Genomic DNA, 17557 nt, shown 5'->3' on the forward strand with positions numbered 1-17557 from the left:
TCCTCACGAACACAGTTCACGACCTTCACTTATAGAAATCAAAATTGACCTTCAATGCAAGAAATGGAAATCGAACATAGAAATCGACCTTCACCTACAGAAATCAAAATCGACCTTCAAGTACAAGAAATCGAAATCGAACACATAAATCGACCTTCAYCTACAGAAATCAAAATCGACCTTCAAGTACAAGAAATCGAAATCGAACACATAAATYGACCTTTACCTACATAAATCAAAATCGACCTTCATCTACAGAAATCGAAATCAAAATCAAAATCGACCTACAGAAATAGAAATCATACAATGTAAGAAATCAAAATCATACGATGCAAGAAAATGAAATCAAAATCGTGAAGACGAGAGGAATAGTCTGCCACCTACTTGGGCCGTCGTTGGTGGCATAAGAAGAAAAAATCATCTCCGGTATAGGAGAAGAACAGTGGCGATGAGAGGAGTGGTTTCAATTGATTAGGAATATAAAAGAATGTCTTTTTGGACATTTTACATGTATAAGCAAAATTAGTCAAACACTAAAAAATAATTTATCTGCTTATTACGTTTTGGTACCATCATAAGTTAATCCAAATTATAAACTCCGATTTAATACCATATAAGTTTACAAGCACTTTTAAAAAAAAAAAGCATAAGGGGGCGTTTGGTTCGTAGATTCTGAAGGAATCTGATGGAATTGAAATGTTAAATTTCATTGACTAAATTCCATTCCCTGGTTTGGTTCATTCTTTTTCATGAAAGAAATCTTGAAAATCCTAAGAATTCCACAAATAAATAAATTGAACATTCGTTAGCAACTACATGGTCTTTGATGAAATAAAATTCTCTATTTTCATAATGCCAAGTACGCCCATAACCTGATATACCCTAATCTCATAAAGCCTAATATGACCATAGCCGACCACCTTCGACCACCATCAATCTGAATCACCGCCGGCCACCGCCATTTGAACCACTACCGACCACCACCACCACCACCGACCACCACTGATCTGAACCACCGCCGACCACCACGTATCTGAACCACCGCCGACCACCACCGATCTGAACCACCACTGACCACCACGTATCTGAACCACCGCCGACCACCACCGATGACTACCACCGATCTGAACCACCGCCGACCACTGTCGACCACCACCGATCTGAACCACCGCCGACCACCGCCGACCACCACCGATCTAAACCACCGCTGACTACCACCGATCTGAACCACCGCCGACCACCACCGATCTGAACCACCGTCGACCACCACCAATCTGAACCATCGCTGATCTGAACCACCGTCGACCTCTACCGATCTGAACCACCATCGATATGAACCACCATAGACCACCATCAATCTGAATCACTGTCGACCATCGCCATATGAATCACCACGGACCACCATCGATCTGAAACCACCGCCAACTACTACTTATCTAAATCACCGTCGAGCACCGCCGATTTGAACCACCGCCGACCATCACCGATTTGAACAACCACCGATCTGATCCACCGTCGATCTGAACCACCACCGGTCTAAACCACATCCAACCATCACCTCCTGAAGCACCACGGACCACCACCGATCTGAACCAGTGCTGACCACCGACGTCTACCACCGATGTGAATCACTGCCGACCACCGGCGACTACCACCGATCTGAATCACTGCCGACCACCGCTGACCACCAACAATTTGAACAACCATCGATCTAAACCATTGCCACCACCGTCGTTCATCTGAACCACTACTGACCACCTCCATTTAAAGTAGAGATGGCCAAATGGGCTCGACCCGGGACCAGCGGAGGACCGAGACCGGGACCGACTAGGACCAGCCTGACCTGGGACCGATTGGGACCAGTTTGGACCACTGGTTATGGTTTTCATCCAAAGGCCCGTAATTTATATGTATTTTTAAATGTATTTCTAACTTTCTAAGTGTATTTGATTGAAAATCAAATTACAAATTTACAATAAAACATATTTTTTAATTGTATTTGATTGAAAACCAATTATAACACTATAATAAAACATGATTTTTAAGTGTATTTGATAGAAAACCAATTATAAAATTACAATAAAACGTATTTTTTAAATGTATTTGATTGACCTAATTAGATATTTTAAAGTGTATTAGAATAACATTGAAGTATTTTTAAATTTTTATCAAAAAGAAATTTAAAAAAAATATAAAAAGAAAATGTTTTTTTTTTAATATGGACCGGGACCGGTTACAAGTACATTTAACCGGGCATTAGTATTTCTGACGGGACCGTTTACAGCGAATCGATTATGAGCATCACTGTTCCGGCCCGGGATCGGCTTCGGCCTGTTCCGGCCCGGGATCGGCTTCGGCCAGTCCCGGTCCCCCTGGACCGGATTTTGGCCATCACTAATCTGAATCACTGCGGATCACTATCGATCTAAACCACTGTGGACCACTGTGGACCACCGCCGACAACCGTTGATTTATTATCATGATTTGGTTTATGGTTATATTTGGGTTGTATATTTTATTTTGTTTTACATATTAAATAATTATTCTATTAAAATACTTTTAGTTTTAAAAAAATTAAAATTTTCAAAAAAGAGCATTTTGATCATTTATCAATATTTCATTCTAATTTCAAAGTTGTATTATATGAACCAAACGGACAAATTCCAATTCCTTGACAAATTCTATTATAATGTCGGTCAACCAAATAGACGATCAAACCTGACAAAATCCTATTCCAATTCATTCGAAATCAAATCCAAATAACAAATTTTATTCAATAAAAAATCATTGAGCAAACCATTAGCTCGAGTACATCTCAAACACCCCCGCTCTGAGTAAGTAGTTTCAAGCTTCAACTAAGCCCAATCCATTAGCCCCAATACATCTCGGATCAAAATCAAGGATCAAGTAAACAAAGGCGCAAACTCTTTCATGCGTTTCTTTGGGGAAGAACAGACGAAGGCAGAGATACCAAGATGTGGAAATCATGAAGCACTTGTGACAGATTCAAGTTTTTCAATTTCTCTCTACTAAAGAATCCAAGGGGGTATCGAATTTTCTTTTGAGTTTATCCGATTCACAAATCGAAATGGTAATCCCTAATCATGCTTTCTTTACGTTTACTTCAGAGAAGATGGAAAGGAATTAAACTAAAGAAATTCGAACGTAGCTGCGTCCTTGAACGAGTAGTTTTCATGTATATATTTCAAAATTGTTTTGTATGCCCAGGATTTGTTCAGGAAGGTAATAACACAACCCGGAAAACCAGAAGATTTTGCTCTTCAAACAGTTCAAGAAGCTATCAAACCCCAGGTATGCTTCTTAACCCCCCTTTTTTGTATGTACCCTTTTCCGGCTTCCCCAATATGTCTTTGAAGTATGGCATTAGCTTTATTATTAGTTATTTGATTGGTATATCTTCATCATTTACGTCTCTCAATCTCTGAACTTTGTTCTTGTAGAAATTCCATACATGTTGATTGTACATAACTGGAACTATAGAGTACATATTTTGAAGCTATTTTTGGACATTGTTGATGCGTATCAATGAGAGTATAATGGGAGTTGGGTGAAACTAAAACATTGGGAGATATTTGATTATTAGGTCTAGATAAGATATAACTATTGGGTATCTACTATTTTTTAAGCTTTTAGATGAGCCGGTGCATAGACACAGTATCAGAGCTTAAGTTCTGCAACATATCGTGTCCCAGTCTTCTGGCATACCCCACCCTAACCCTTACGTAATTAGTGCAGTTTACACTCTTTAATTTTTTTTTCCATCTACATGACTCTATACGTGCAAGTGGAGATTAACTTGAAAGGGAGTGCTTAAAGAAGGATATTTTAAATTTGAAATGTCTTGCATCATAATCAAAATGGGAAGTCCTTATCTAGTTCTGCACTCCTACATGAAAGAGTCTTCTTCAGTTGGGGGAGCGGGAGCAAAGCTCGTGTTTTGGCTTTACAACATCTTTGGTAGATAGATGTTTTCACTATCCTTATCCGTTGAGTGTTCTATATTTGAGTTGGTCCTAGTAGGATTACATATGTATTTGAGCTTGCAAGTACTCCATGTGCATTAGGGTTAAATGCAAAGCACATCGCCTTTTCTTTTTTATTTTGTATTTTTCTCTATATGGTTGTACTCATTTGCCATTGGCTTGTACATAGCCCTATCTGGTGAATCTTTAAAATCTATATGTTTTCACTCTTAGTGTCATCTATCCACATAAACTTTTAAATGAGTAGATGAGCTATAGTTAAGCTCCTCATTGGAAAGATAAGATAAGCCTACGATTATGGCATATAAGTCCATTTTTAAGGAAAAAATTGAATTTGACTCTTGGTCATAGATTTGAATTACATCCATCAAAATGGAGTGTGCTTTGAGTTTTATTTAGTGCATTGAATAAATTGATTGATTAGTTTTAAGTATACCCCAGAAGGATAGTTTTAAATATCTTGGTTCCATGACTCAGAAAGGGGGTGAGGTCTAGTATGAGTGGATGACATAACTATCACATAAAGACGGGGTGGCTAAACTGGAGGGCTGCCATGGGGGTGCTTTTGACAAGTAGGTAGTGCTAAAAATGGTGGCAAGTTTTACTGTGTAGTCATCAGACTGGCTATATGGTATGGGTTGGAATGTTAGGCGATAAGGAAGGCCCACGAAGTTGGAAGTGGCGGGAATGAGGATTCTTAGATGGCCCTGAGGTCGGACCATCAGAAATAAGATGAGTTTGGTCACATTCGTAGGAGATATACAGCAGCTTCAACGAGGAGAGTAGAAAGTGTGATGGTCGAGGGAGTCTAGAGAAAGGGTAGGCGGCAGAGGACTTGAGATGATCAGCCGAGGTTAGACATGGCGATTTTAGGCATATCCAAGGACATGACTTCAGATGGGAGTTCTTGGAAACACAATATTAAGGTAGCTGACTAGGGATGGGAATTTGTAGCTAGGCTAGACAGGAGGAAGGGGTCTGGAGGGGTAAAGTAGAGGTGTATGGATAAGATGGTTAGTGGGTGGCCAATTAGATCTCCCTAGTCCTAAGTTAGAGGGTGTGTAGGTCTTTCTACCTTGGTTATGTTTTCTTGTTCATGCTTCTGGTTGTGTGTCCTGTTTGTTTGTTTATCTGGCTGTTTGAATGTTGTTGCTTATTTCTGATGCATTTTCAATTTTTAGCGTTGCCTTTCTTTTTTTCAAGTTCTTATTTTGCCATTTTGTGTACTTTTTTTGGGCAAGCTTTGTCATTTCTTTTCACACGTTTTGCTCAAGCCAGGGGTCTTCTTGGAAACAACCGTCTACTCTTTGGGGTAGAGGTCAGGTTTGCGTACATCTCACCCCCCATACCCCCACGTTTGTTACTCTTCGGGGTAGAGGTCAAGTCTGCATACATCTCGCCCTCCTACTCCAGCTATGGGTGGGACATAATGGGTTTGTTTGATTTAGTAATAACTTGATTGATCAATTTCAAAGGATATCCCATCAGACACCCGTCCTACAAGTTTTGCTTCAATGATTGCCAAAAAGAAACTTGTATACTTAAGACAATGTGGGTGTATATGCTTTAGTTTTACTAAGTATGTTTTAAAGCATTCACCAAAAATTGTATCTTGTGCAGAGGCAAACAAAATTAGTCCAGGATGAGAACCAGTTGTTGGAAAACATTTTAAGAACGCTACTTCAGGAGCTGGTGGTAGGTTCCTCTCTTGCATACTTTCTTAATTGTCACACCGTGAATTAAGGGACAAGTCAATATGTTCTCATGATAATTGATTTATGTGATGTTGTTTGGTTCCCACCAACCCAGTTATGCATATAATAGCTTCATTATTTTTTCTAAGCCTTTTATTCAGCCAACGATTGAAGCAGGCTATCAGGATTTTTTTTTATTGGGATCAAAGCTGACAACTTAGTAGCTTCAATTTATTGATCGCTTTTTTTATCGTCTCACCCCTCTTCAATGGCATAGTCAGCTGCAGTTCAATCAGGGGAAAATACCATGAGGTATGGGGAGTTGATTGGCGATGGTGAAAGCACACAAGGGCAAATACCTCGTCTTCTTGGTGAGTTATATTTTACTGCTTATGAAATTCTGTAAATGTATTGCAGTTTAGTATATGGTTCACTTAGCCCATTAAAAAACACAAAACTGAATCTTGTTAAATTATAATTGGTAGTTGGGACGAGACATGAACTATATTTTTGGTTAGTACATTGATGTTTAGCTCTTATCAGTTATTGGTCAATGTTCTTGCATTTATGTTTGCAATTTCTTGACAGACATTGTGCTATATCTTTGTGAAAATGAACACATTGAAGGGGGCATGATATTCCAACTTTTGGAAGATTTGACAGAGATGTCTACAATGAGAAACTGTGAAGACGTCTTTGGTTATATAGAAAGTAAGCAAGACATCTTGGGGAAGGTATGTATAATCTCTATTAGGGTTCTTCAAGTGTTTAATATCTTCGTCCTATTTAACCTTTTGGCACTAGCATCACCATACTGAATGCATGTCACTTGAACCTAAAAATGGTTTTTTGGTTTCTACTATGCGTTTGCTTCCATATAGCCAGAGCTGTTTGCAAGGGGAAAGCTTGTGATGTTAAGGACTTGTAATCAACTTCTTCGTCGTCTGTCAAAGGTATTTTCATTTGGAAGTGATATGATCTAGATTTCCAAGGATATTTGTGCTTGCCAGTTGTTTTTAATGACACATTTAGTTAAGGTGGGTGCTAAAATTATTTTGGTGTTGGCTTTATTTTCGAACTTAGATCGTGCATGACTACCATGGAAAGTATATGTGCCTTTGACATCAGGCTAAGGTGTTCCAATCTATTTGTAGTAAATAGTAGCCTGGGAGCTATCATGTCCAAAAAGATAGTCTGGGGTTTTGCAGTTGCTTCTGAAATTTAGCAGCCATATGTTTCGACAACTACCTTATATCACCAGTGCTTTTCATGCTATACTCCTTCAGTCCCATGGAAATCTCAACGCCTGAGCGGGCACATAGTTTAAGAGAAATATTTGACTACTAACCAAATGCCATTTCAAATACCTTCAATAATGATTAACAGAGATATCTTCTAGACCCTAATCATTGTTGTTATGAGTTATGACTTACTTTTAGTTTAAACTTATACGAAAGAAAATCTTTAAAATTTCTTTAGACATCAAAAAATTGAATGTATTACAATTTTTAAAGAACCAAGGGAGTGCTTCTTATTGGTTTGTGGCTTACATTTTACATATAAGAATGGGTGTATTAATGTTAGGGTACTGCGGAGGTGGTAAATCCAAACTTTTTGAAGTTGAGTTGTTAGATTCTTGGTTTTAATCTACAATTACTTAATCATGACCGGCATCTTCATTGTCTCTCTTGGGTTTTCTTCCATTGATGCGTATTGCAGGCAAATGATGTGGTGTTTTGTGGACGTATCATAATGTTCCTTGCTCATTTTTTCCCATTGTCTGAACGTTCGGGTAATTCTTCTTATCTATTCTCATTCTTTTGTGATCTACTTTTTTTTCCTCTAATTCTATAGTCAAATGGCATGTTTTGCATCTACAGCTGTAAACATTAAGGGAGTTTTCAATGTTTCAAATGAGACAAAATATGAGAAGCAAGCACCGGATGGTAAGTATCATGGACTCGCATTACTTACGGATTTTGAGTGTTGATGCTATTGATTACCACACCCCTGTTATAATTGATGGATATTGTGGGGTTTTCATGTTGTATGTGTAATATTTCGTTTGTACATTACACATACATTTTCCTATAGAATGTGATTGAATATCACATATCAAGTCTCTATTTGTTCTAGATCAATGATAAATGTTATTTTAGCCTATTAATTAAGCTAAACTAACAATCACACAGTTGTTTGCTAATGTCAACTTACAATAATGTGCAATAGGATACAAGGAGATGAAATTATATACTAAACATGATAATACTTAACAACCCGTTGAATCATGCTTCTAAGAAGAATTTCATGCAAGAATCAGGATGTACAACACTCCTCCAAGCATACATGATCTTCTTGCATTGTCTTTGAAAATGTGATGCAACACTAGGCTTAAATGTTGCAACAAATGTCATACAAACTGATACGGATCAACAATTATATAGGACCATTTTTTCAGTGACATCAATAGTTAACAATCTTTATAGGTGTTCAAGTACATGGCTAAAAGACTTCTATGGTTTTCAGGAATTTCTATTGACTTCAACTTCTACAAAACCTTTTGGAGTTTACAGGTCAGTCTAATGATGCCTTATCTGAAACTAATTTCTGGATACGGGATTATTAACTTCGTAATTTTCTCATCTCTCTATCGACCATGGTAATCTGTATGCAACCCCTTTGTCGTAGTATTTATACAAAATGCCAACAGTTCCTTCTATAATAAATTGATTTTTTTATCATTTCAGGAGTACTTTAGCAACCCTGCTTCCATTAGTCTTGCTACGACCAAGTGGCATAAGTTCTCTTCCTGTTTGACGGTATTATTTCTGTGATAAGTTTTTTTTCTGTTTGTATTTTTGACTTTTTAGCATTTTTGTTCAATTTTCTTCCATTTTGCAATGAGATATCCAGGTAGTCCTGAATACATTCGAAGCTCAACCTTTAAGTGATGAAGAGGGTAGTGCTGACAATCTTGAGGATGAAGCAGCAACCTTCAGCATAAAATATCTTACAAGCAGTAAATTAATGGGTCTGGAGGTCGGAGCTTTCTATCCAACTATGAACTTTCTTATTGGCATTTTCAGTTTAAAATACTTCAACCTCGGTTACACTGATCTTTTATCATTTCTCGTCTACTACAGTTAAAGGATCCAAGTTTTCGACGCCATATTCTTGTTCAGTGCCTTATTATGTTTGATTATCTTAAGGTAACACGTGCATTTCATTTACTGGTTCATTCTCAAAAGCTACGAAGTTGCGTATACAACATGAACATGTGGTAAGATCAACACAAAGTGTGTGGTATCTCAATTAAAGGAAGAATAAAGATAATAAAGAGGGAAAATGAAGTAACATTTATCATATAAAATTAACAATAGGTGACATAAAACTGAAACATGAAAACTGCATCCCTTGTTTGACGATTAAGCATTAGAAATTCATTCAACCGTCAAGTTCTAGCTTATGTTGACCTTTTCAGAACACATGGTAGGTTGAGTATTTTATCTTAGTATGTAGTAAAACCTCATGCTTTTTACTTATCAATCTTGTTGTTTCTAATTTGTTTTAGGCTCCAGGGAAAAATGACAAAGATTTGCCGTCTGAAACAATGGTTAGTGATCCCTTTATATTACAATGTTCTTTTAGATTAGGTGTGGTCATCTTTATGGATTGCCAAATTCTTTTCCGAGATTTGGATAAATGTGACAAGTAATAATTGCGTTGGTCATTTTATAAACATCACAACAAATTGCTATTTCTAACTGCAGAAGGAAGAGATAAAATCTTGTGAAGAACGAGTAAAGCAACTTCTTGTTATGACTCCACCCAAAGGAGAAAAATTTCTTCACAGCATTGAGCATATATTAGAACGAGAAAGGAATTGGGTGTGCATCCCTCTTTGTTCTCCTTGAATCCGCGTGAATTTGAATTGATCTATTTTGTTTGTTTTGATTTACTTTGCTCCTACGCTAAACCTGTTTCAGGTATGGTGGAAACGTGATGGTTGCGCTCCATTCGAGAAACAGCCCACGGAGAAGAAAACCGTCCGAGATGGAGGAAAAAAACGGTACAGGATTTTTAATGATGATTTGCATTGACCATTCTTCGCCTATGTTACAGCCTACTGTAGCATCGATTTCTCCTTATTCTTATGATCTACATTAATTAAATAGGTTCATCCATTTCAATGTTTTTCTGTTCTTTTAGAAACCCTGTAGGCCTGTACTTGAAAGCATGGTGAAGGCGTAGATGATTTTCCTGTTGTTATTTGTAGTGTGGGTTGTTTTAATTTATGGAGTGGGTTCGATTTTATGCATGGTTCAATATCAGCTAGGGGTAGTCCCAATTAATTCCCCAGTTCTTTTTAGAGCTAATTTTATAAAATTGCTAGCTTTAGCATCAAATAATGGTATTCGTGTAATTATACTATGAAGATAGGGTCGGGAAATGCTGAGTAAAGAATCCCTATTTTCTTGTCGTATTTTTGTCTTGGTGGTACACAAGATTCATCTACAATACATATATTGAATAGCTTCTGAACTTGTGGTAACTTTCAGTCGTCCACGATGGAGACTGGGGAATAAAGAACTGTCTCAATTATGGAAATGGGCAGATCAAAATCCGGTGCGTTAAAATATAAGTTTGTTATCATTTACATTTTATACAAATTTTCAATGCCATTAGATCTTATAATTTTATGGAGTACTGCATATTTATTCTCTGATTTTAACCATTCTTGTATCTTCATTTGTTACTTCTGCAGAATGCTCTAACTGATTCTCAACGTGTACGCACACCTGCTGTCACAGAATACTGGAAACCCTTAGCCGAAGACGTAAATTCCCGAATTATCAGAGTTTTATTTACCTAAGAAGTTTTATTTTCAGCGGTTTTGTTTCATACAAGTAATTCTCGGAGATTTTACGTGCATAAATCTGATCAGGATTCTCTTGCTTGATTGCAGATGGATGCATCTGCTGGAATTGAAGCAGAATACCACCACAAAAACAACCGGGTTAGTCTCTGTTTCCAATGGAGCGTAAATAGTAATTTGTGGCTTTCAACAAAAAGTGTCGAGTATGATGTTCTTTTTCTTTTGCATTTACTTTTCCACAATTTGTCTAGAATTGTTTGTTCCAGCAAATTACATTGTTTTTTTGGCAGTTTTATAGAAGTATCCGATGGTTAAGCCAACTAATCAGATGCCTAAAACGCCTTTTAATAGTTAAAAAATGGGAAAACTCTGGTGGATCATGATTACAATCACCATCTGTAATTTAAAATGATGTAAGAGGGTAAAAGAATAACTTTAGTTTCAACTTTTGCCAAAGAAGGGAACAATGTGATCAACAGGGGACATCTTAGAAAGGAAATTGTTGTAAATTTATGCATTTTAATTATTCTTGAAGAGATGTATGCAGAAGTATGAAACCGTAAGCTCAACTATTTGTGTAGGTTTACTGCTGGAAAGGTCTGCGGTTTTCAGCAAGACAGGATTTGGAGGGGTTTTCTCGAGTGAGATTTAATGTTTAAAAATCAAATACATTGTGAATTATGATCTTTTTATATTGGAATGAAGTTTGAGCCAAATTTCTTGCAGTTCACTGAATTTGGCGTCGAAGGGGTTGTGCCCATGGAACTTATGCCACCTGATGTCCGATCAAAATATCAAGCTAAACCAAGCGACAGGTCAAAACGCGCTAAAAAGGAAGAAACAAAAATCACTGCAAATCAGGCAGAAGAGAATCAGGTGAAATATATCCCCCCATTAGAACAGACTTTGACTTTTCAGGTCAAACCTAGTGCTTTGTTGTTTCAATATTTGTATAACTTGTTTAGCAAATTCAACTCCCGGATTTTGCTTCTTGTAGAGTATTGTCATAAAGTTTGATGCTATATGAAGTTTCCTGAAAGTTAAACATTCAATCAGTTTTTTGAAGTTGACCACAAAAGTCAACTATTTTCTTGGAACATAGGGAAGTACAAAGTCAGAAATTTCAAAGCCCCATATTTTAGAGCATTTTTTCTGGGAAACTGATTTTTGGTGTTTTCAAGATTGCAACACCAGCAAGTGAGGTTGATGGTGAAGTGAATAGACCAGATCTTGAAGCATCAACAGCACCAATGGACACCGATGCTGCAAATGTTTCATTAGGTGGAACTCCGACTCCCGAAGAGCAACAGAAACAAACCCCTGACACAGATGGTGGTCAGGAGCCTGGTCAAATCGATGAACCCGAGCCAGACCAAGAACCAGAACCAGGAATGATCGAAGGCGAAACCGATGCTGAAGTTGATACAATTGTAGTGGGCTGAGAAAAAACAGCTTCTATCTTGTGTGAAACCTGTGTAATATTATGAATCCCCCCCTCCCCTCTTTGCATGTAGCATCATTGCAGGGATGAACAAGATAACAAGATGGGGATATGATGTATCATATCCAATTGCTACATCTTTTTGGGGGTTTACCAGATTTTTAAGTTAAAAGGACGTAATTACCCTTGCAGTGTTGTCTTTTTGAGCTTGCTTTTGATTTATGGCTTTTGTTTTGAAATGAGATAATATTTTTATATTATACTGTCAAATGAAGCTCATAATTTATTTTAGTTTTACTGATTTGTTACTATAACATAAATAAGATCAATATGGTATCATGCACCATGAACGGAAAAAAGATTTCACAACTCCTTGACCATAAAAATGATATCATAAAATTCTGTGATCCAAAAAATAACATAATAAAAAAAATCTTAAATTGCATATTTTTGAACTTTATACAATAATATTAATATAGAATTACTTTATTTTAATTTTTAATGTAATAATATTTTTATAAAATGTTGGTAAATGAGAATATAATAAAAAAAATGTTTTTGACGATGAAAACATAAACATAAAAACTTTCCAATAAAAAAGATTATCATTTAAATAAATTTATAAAATAAAAAGATCACCAATCAGACAGCTTTCCTACTAGCTAGGGGTGTTCAAAAACCCGATCAACCCAACCCAACGTGAAATAACCCAAACTGAAGCAACTTGGTGTCTAATCGAGTTGTAAAATTGTTAAACTATAGGTATTGGGTTACAATTATTTGAACTCAACCCAACTCGATGAACCCGATATCTTTTTATATCATGGATTTAATGTGATTGTTAATTTTTATTGATATATACATTAGACAATCACACTATCATGTATGTTTTTTATATTTTCAATCTATTCATATATCTATATAACTCATTCGTATATATATTCAGTAATTGTGAACATATATATGTAAATTGAGAAAATTAACTGAATGTAATATACATAAGAAATATAAATAAGTTGTATCAAATGATTAATGATGAAAAAGAAATTGTGAGTAGAGAAATTACATATTCAAGGTTAGAAAAATATTTTAATGTACCAAAGTATCAACCCGACCAACCTGACTAACCCGACCAACCTGTAAGGGTGGGTTGGGTTAAGATTTTTAAACCGCAAACATTGGGTTGAGTTATTCATATGTCTTCAACCCGATCAACCCAACCCATGAGCACCACTACTACCGGCTATACCACTCGTCAGAGGTTGTTTATGTTGTTTTTTGGGGTTGAAGTTTCACTTAATGAAATGTTTGCAGTAGACCGTTTACTTAGGCTCGTCAATCTTTTTGATGAATGGCTTGGTTTTGTGCACACTCTTGCTTGTATAAAATCAACCGTCACACTTTTCATCATATAATACTTGTTAAAACATGCTTTTGTTAATAAAAAATTCAGCGATAACTTGTTTTTAATATGATTAAGTAGTAGTCAACTAGTTGGTTGTGGGGTTAATTCAACTGACAATAAAACTTGGATTTTTTGGATCCTCCTCTTAAAACATCGATTTTTATTGACCAATCAGAATTGTCTCCCAGGATCTATAATTGCCTCAAAAGGTAGTTCGAGTACTATTAAGACTATTAAAAATGCATTCATCCATTTGTGTACCTCAATTATTTATAACAAAGTTTATATATCACAAGTTTTTTTTATAGAAAAAATTGATTAATTATGTTTGATTTTATATCTATTGAAGGTAAAATAGATGAATATGAAGTAAAACACCAACTCCAAGATTCTTAATTTGATGTTAAATTCTCGTACCTCCAGATCATGTATATACAATACAGGGTCTCTCTCTCTTTTCTTGTTCATGCAACATGAAAATTCCTTCAAAACAGGAGATGTTTTCTCCTTGTTTCAAGCAATCATCCCTCCATCGCAATAGAAAGAGCGATTAAAGAGGAGATAAAATTAGGTGAAAATTCAATTGAGTTTATTTTTCATTTCTCCCTCCACCTATCAGAGTTCCTTATGAGGGTTGCAAAAAGGAGAAAACTTGATGGTGGTTCTTTAGAAATTTAATAACTTGAAAGAATTCGTTTAGTTTGGAAACAACGTTTTGATTTTTCAATTTTTATGGTCAGAAGTATGGGAATCAAAATGGGTATTCTCCGGTCTTGATCATTGTTATGCAGTCTAGATGTTTGATAAATTGTCACAGAGATGAAGGGAGAAGAGCAAGTAAGGACTTTGTTTGGGATTTCGCTAACAGATAAACCAATATGGCAACAATTTTTCATTTGCTCTTCTGGGTTTTTCTTTGGGTATCTTGTTAATGGCATTTGTGAGGTTGGTTTTATTTCTTTCATATGACGCACAAATGCACATAGAATCATACATTTATGCACATTTAGGGATTTCTTCAACGATCTTTGTGTGCTTGAATTCCCATCCAGGCTTCTGCTTTAAACAATCTTGATATGATATGTTTCATCATTTCATTCTTATTGGTTTCCTATGAAAACTCATTGTATAATTCAAGAAAGCCTATATCTTCTCTTATTGCAGGAATATGTATATAACAGGCTTCAATTCAGGTACATCAAAGAGATAACAACTTATTTCCTGAGTTAATGTTATGATATGTGATATATATTATCCCAAAAAGTTGACATATTTTCATTACAATTAATTCAGCTATGGATGGTACTTCACGTTCATACAAGGCTTTGTATACTTGACACTCATTCGTTTACAGGGATTCACCCCCAAACAAATGGTGAATCCATGGAATATGTACGTTAAGCTCTCAGCGGTTCTTATGGGTTCTCATGGATTGACTAAAGGGTCCTTGGCTTATCTAAATTATCCTGCACAACTCATGTTCAAATCGACAAAGGTATATGTCTTAATAGTTTTCTTTTAACTATCTAGTTGTTTGATCTTCAAACCCACAATATTTTTGGATCAAAATATATCCTTTCAAGAAACTTGGATCAAAATTATTGTTTTAATCTTCAAATGAAATCTTTCACAGGTTTTGCCTGTTATGATCATGGGTGCCTTCATTCCTGGCTTGAGAAGGAAGTACCCTCCACGTGAATACCTTTCTGCTGTTCTTCTAGTTGTTGGTTTGATACTCTTCACCTTAGCCGATGCCCAGTCTTCTCCAAATTTTAGCATTATTGGAGTTGTGATGGTTTCTGGAGCTCTAATCATGGATTCCTTTTTGGGTAATTTTCAAGAAGCAATTTTTACCATTAATCGCGAAACTACTCAGGTAAGTGTTATCTTTCTTGATTCTTATAACTGAGCATGGGTCTTAGATGAATTAGAAATGCATATGGGATTTGGAGATGTTCAGAAACCAAGCAGAGTTCTAGTCCTTCTTGGGTAATCAGTTACGATTATTCGGCATTCTTGACATGTTTTTCAGATGGAAATGCTATTCTGTTCAACGATAGTGGGCACGCCTTTCTTGGTGCCACCAATGATTGTAACAGGAGAACTGTTCAAAGCATGGAAATCATGTTATGATGTAAGTGTTGTGTAGTACTGGTATTAATATGTTCCCATTCACCTGTCCTGGTACAAGCTGATATTCTGAATAGATTAGTGTTTATATACAAACATCGCATATAGCAACCATAAGCTGCCTTATTTTTTGAGCTTATTGAAAAAGCTCCGTTTGGGTTAGGCATAAACTAGCTTTTGTAATGCTGCTTCAACAAGCTCCATGGGCTTTTTGCTACATTTTTTCCAATTATACCCCTTATATTTTTCCAATTAATTTTTCTACATGTTCTTGTAGGTCATTTTACATTATCAGCTAGTTTTACCCAACATGACTAGTATATCGGCTAACAACTAGCTTATCAACCAACAACTATCATATCAAGAAAGTTCTAAAGAAATTCAACTCAATGACCACCATTTTTCGTCATTACACTATTTCATGATCATCTTTTTTGACAAGTTTTTCGGTCTTAAACGTGCAGCATCCTTATGTATATGGCGTCTTGATTTTTGAAGCTGTAGCTACATTTGTCGGTCAAGTATCTGTTCTATCGCTCATTGCCATTTTTGGGGCTGCAACCACTGCTTTGGTAACTACTTTCTCTAAATTCCCTTATCATAGTGAAATTGGATATGTTAAAGTTGCATTTTATGGTTAATAGGTTGGGTTCGGGTGAAAACAACCCCCTCTTGTGAAGGTACCTTTATATATAGGCGAAAGATCGTGTGAGAAAGAGAGTTAAAATGAGAAGTGTAATAAGAGATTTGGACCCTTGATCATATTTAATCTCAAACCCACCCATGAATTGCGCTTGATACATAGATTGATCCGGTGCATCTCGATGCATCTCATCCTAATGTGCATCCAGGGGTGGAGATCCCTCTCACCTTAACTCTTCTTCTCACCGGACCCAACCCCTTATATACAAGAGTATATATATATATCCTTAGAGCATCTTCGGTAAATTTTCTAAAATAGAAAAAATTGAGTTTTTGTTCTTTATATGGCTCCAACAGATTCTCTGTCTTGTTCTCTAAGATAGAGAAACTCCAAATATAGATGATTCTCTAAAACTTTCATATAGGAGAGAGAAATGAGTTTTTTACTCATGAGATAGAATCAATACTATTTTATATAGAAGTTCTTTAAAGTGTATTGAGATTATAAAATTATATAATATTTAAATAATATAATTAATGATGAAATCTCTAAAATAGAGAATCTGTTGAGTTGAATGTAATTTATTTTAGAGATATTAACTTTTGGTCCTCTATTTAGAGAAATTAAAGAGAATTTGTGGTACATATATCCTTGTATGTAATGTAACCTTCCAATACACAGTTTTAGGTCATGCGAATGTTACAGCCTTCACACATTATAACGTAACATTGATACAAAGGTACCTTCACCTTTTTCCACCTTCTCATGAAAATGAAGATTTCTCATGTGATCCTGACTCTATGGTTCATATAGGTAACAACTGCAAGAAAGGCGGTAACTTTATTGTTATCTTATGTGATATTCACAAAGCCCATGTCTGAACAACATGGGATCGGGCTAATCCTGATAGCTGCGGGTATCATGATGAAGTTGTTGCCGGATCACAAGATTCCCCCACAGCTTAGATTGTCGAATTCCATTGTAAAACAAGTAAAATCTTTTCCTAAAGAAGAAACGAGTGAAAGCGAGGATGAAAAGAGACCTCTGGTGTAAAAATGGTGACGGAATGTGGGTTGACCGTGGGGGCTCTTGATTTTTTTCGTTCTTTTTTGGTTTTAGATTAAGCCGAAAGAAGGTTTTGGTAGGTTGTAATGTGAATATATGATGGTTTGCTTCATCTTGTTTTGGTGTTTTTGTTCATATGAATATGTAGTGAGAAAGATTTGAAGTTTAATTGGTGGGAAATATTGCCTTACGGAATAGGGTTTTCCGGATGTAAAAAACCCCTCATGTGCGAAATTATAGAAGATTCCCTTTAAGATCAAACAATTACATCGAAACAAGGATATCATGATGCAATTTTC

At 36.1% G+C, this 17557-nt stretch overlaps 2 protein-coding genes across 2 annotated transcripts; both read left to right on the top strand.

Moving 5' to 3' along the window:
- Positions 1 to 2943: 2943 nt before the first annotated feature.
- LOC112521976 (THO complex subunit 1) lies at positions 2944 to 12234 on the top strand. The gene is made up of 21 exons (XM_025131003.1): positions 2944 to 3091; positions 3229 to 3312; positions 5625 to 5699; positions 5976 to 6069; positions 6287 to 6432; positions 6580 to 6651; positions 7418 to 7490; positions 7579 to 7644; positions 8225 to 8271; positions 8446 to 8517; positions 8612 to 8737; positions 8842 to 8907; positions 9270 to 9311; positions 9469 to 9585; positions 9685 to 9767; positions 10258 to 10324; positions 10464 to 10535; positions 10665 to 10715; positions 11156 to 11215; positions 11301 to 11450; positions 11756 to 12234. Exons 1-21 carry the CDS (start codon positions 3089 to 3091, stop codon positions 12014 to 12016), a joined length of 1827 nt encoding a protein of 608 aa, XP_024986771.1. The 5' UTR covers positions 2944 to 3088; the 3' UTR covers positions 12017 to 12234.
- Positions 12235 to 14216: 1982 nt separating this feature from the next.
- Positions 14217 to 17246, top strand: LOC112522164 (UDP-galactose/UDP-glucose transporter 2-like). The gene is made up of 7 exons (XM_025131248.1): positions 14217 to 14365; positions 14585 to 14613; positions 14714 to 14915; positions 15054 to 15296; positions 15453 to 15554; positions 16015 to 16122; positions 17007 to 17246. Exons 1-7 carry the CDS (start codon positions 14240 to 14242, stop codon positions 17244 to 17246), a joined length of 1050 nt encoding a protein of 349 aa, XP_024987016.1. The 5' UTR covers positions 14217 to 14239.
- Positions 17247 to 17557: the final 311 nt, after the last annotated feature.

The sequence above is a fragment of the Cynara cardunculus genome (genome assembly GCF_001531365.2).
Source record: "Cynara cardunculus var. scolymus isolate 2C chromosome LG 11, CcrdV1, whole genome shotgun sequence".
Taxonomy (NCBI): Eukaryota; Viridiplantae; Streptophyta; class Magnoliopsida; order Asterales; family Asteraceae; genus Cynara; species Cynara cardunculus.

Coding starts and splice junctions, on each gene's coding strand:
- LOC112522164 (XM_025131248.1), top strand. CDS start 14,240: ATGAAGGGAGAAGAGCAAGTAAGGACTTTGTTTGGGATTTCGCTAACA. Junction 14,366..14,584: donor TTGTTAATGGCATTTGTGAG/GTTGGTTTTATT, acceptor CTCTTATTGCAG/GAATATGTATATAACAGGCT. Junction 15,297..15,452: donor TTAATCGCGAAACTACTCAG/GTAAGTGTTATC, acceptor CATGTTTTTCAG/ATGGAAATGCTATTCTGTTC.
- LOC112521976 (XM_025131003.1), top strand. Junction 8,518..8,611: donor AGTTCTCTTCCTGTTTGACG/GTATTATTTCTG, acceptor TGAGATATCCAG/GTAGTCCTGAATACATTCGA. Junction 10,536..10,664: donor GGAAACCCTTAGCCGAAGAC/GTAAATTCCCGA, acceptor GCTTGATTGCAG/ATGGATGCATCTGCTGGAAT.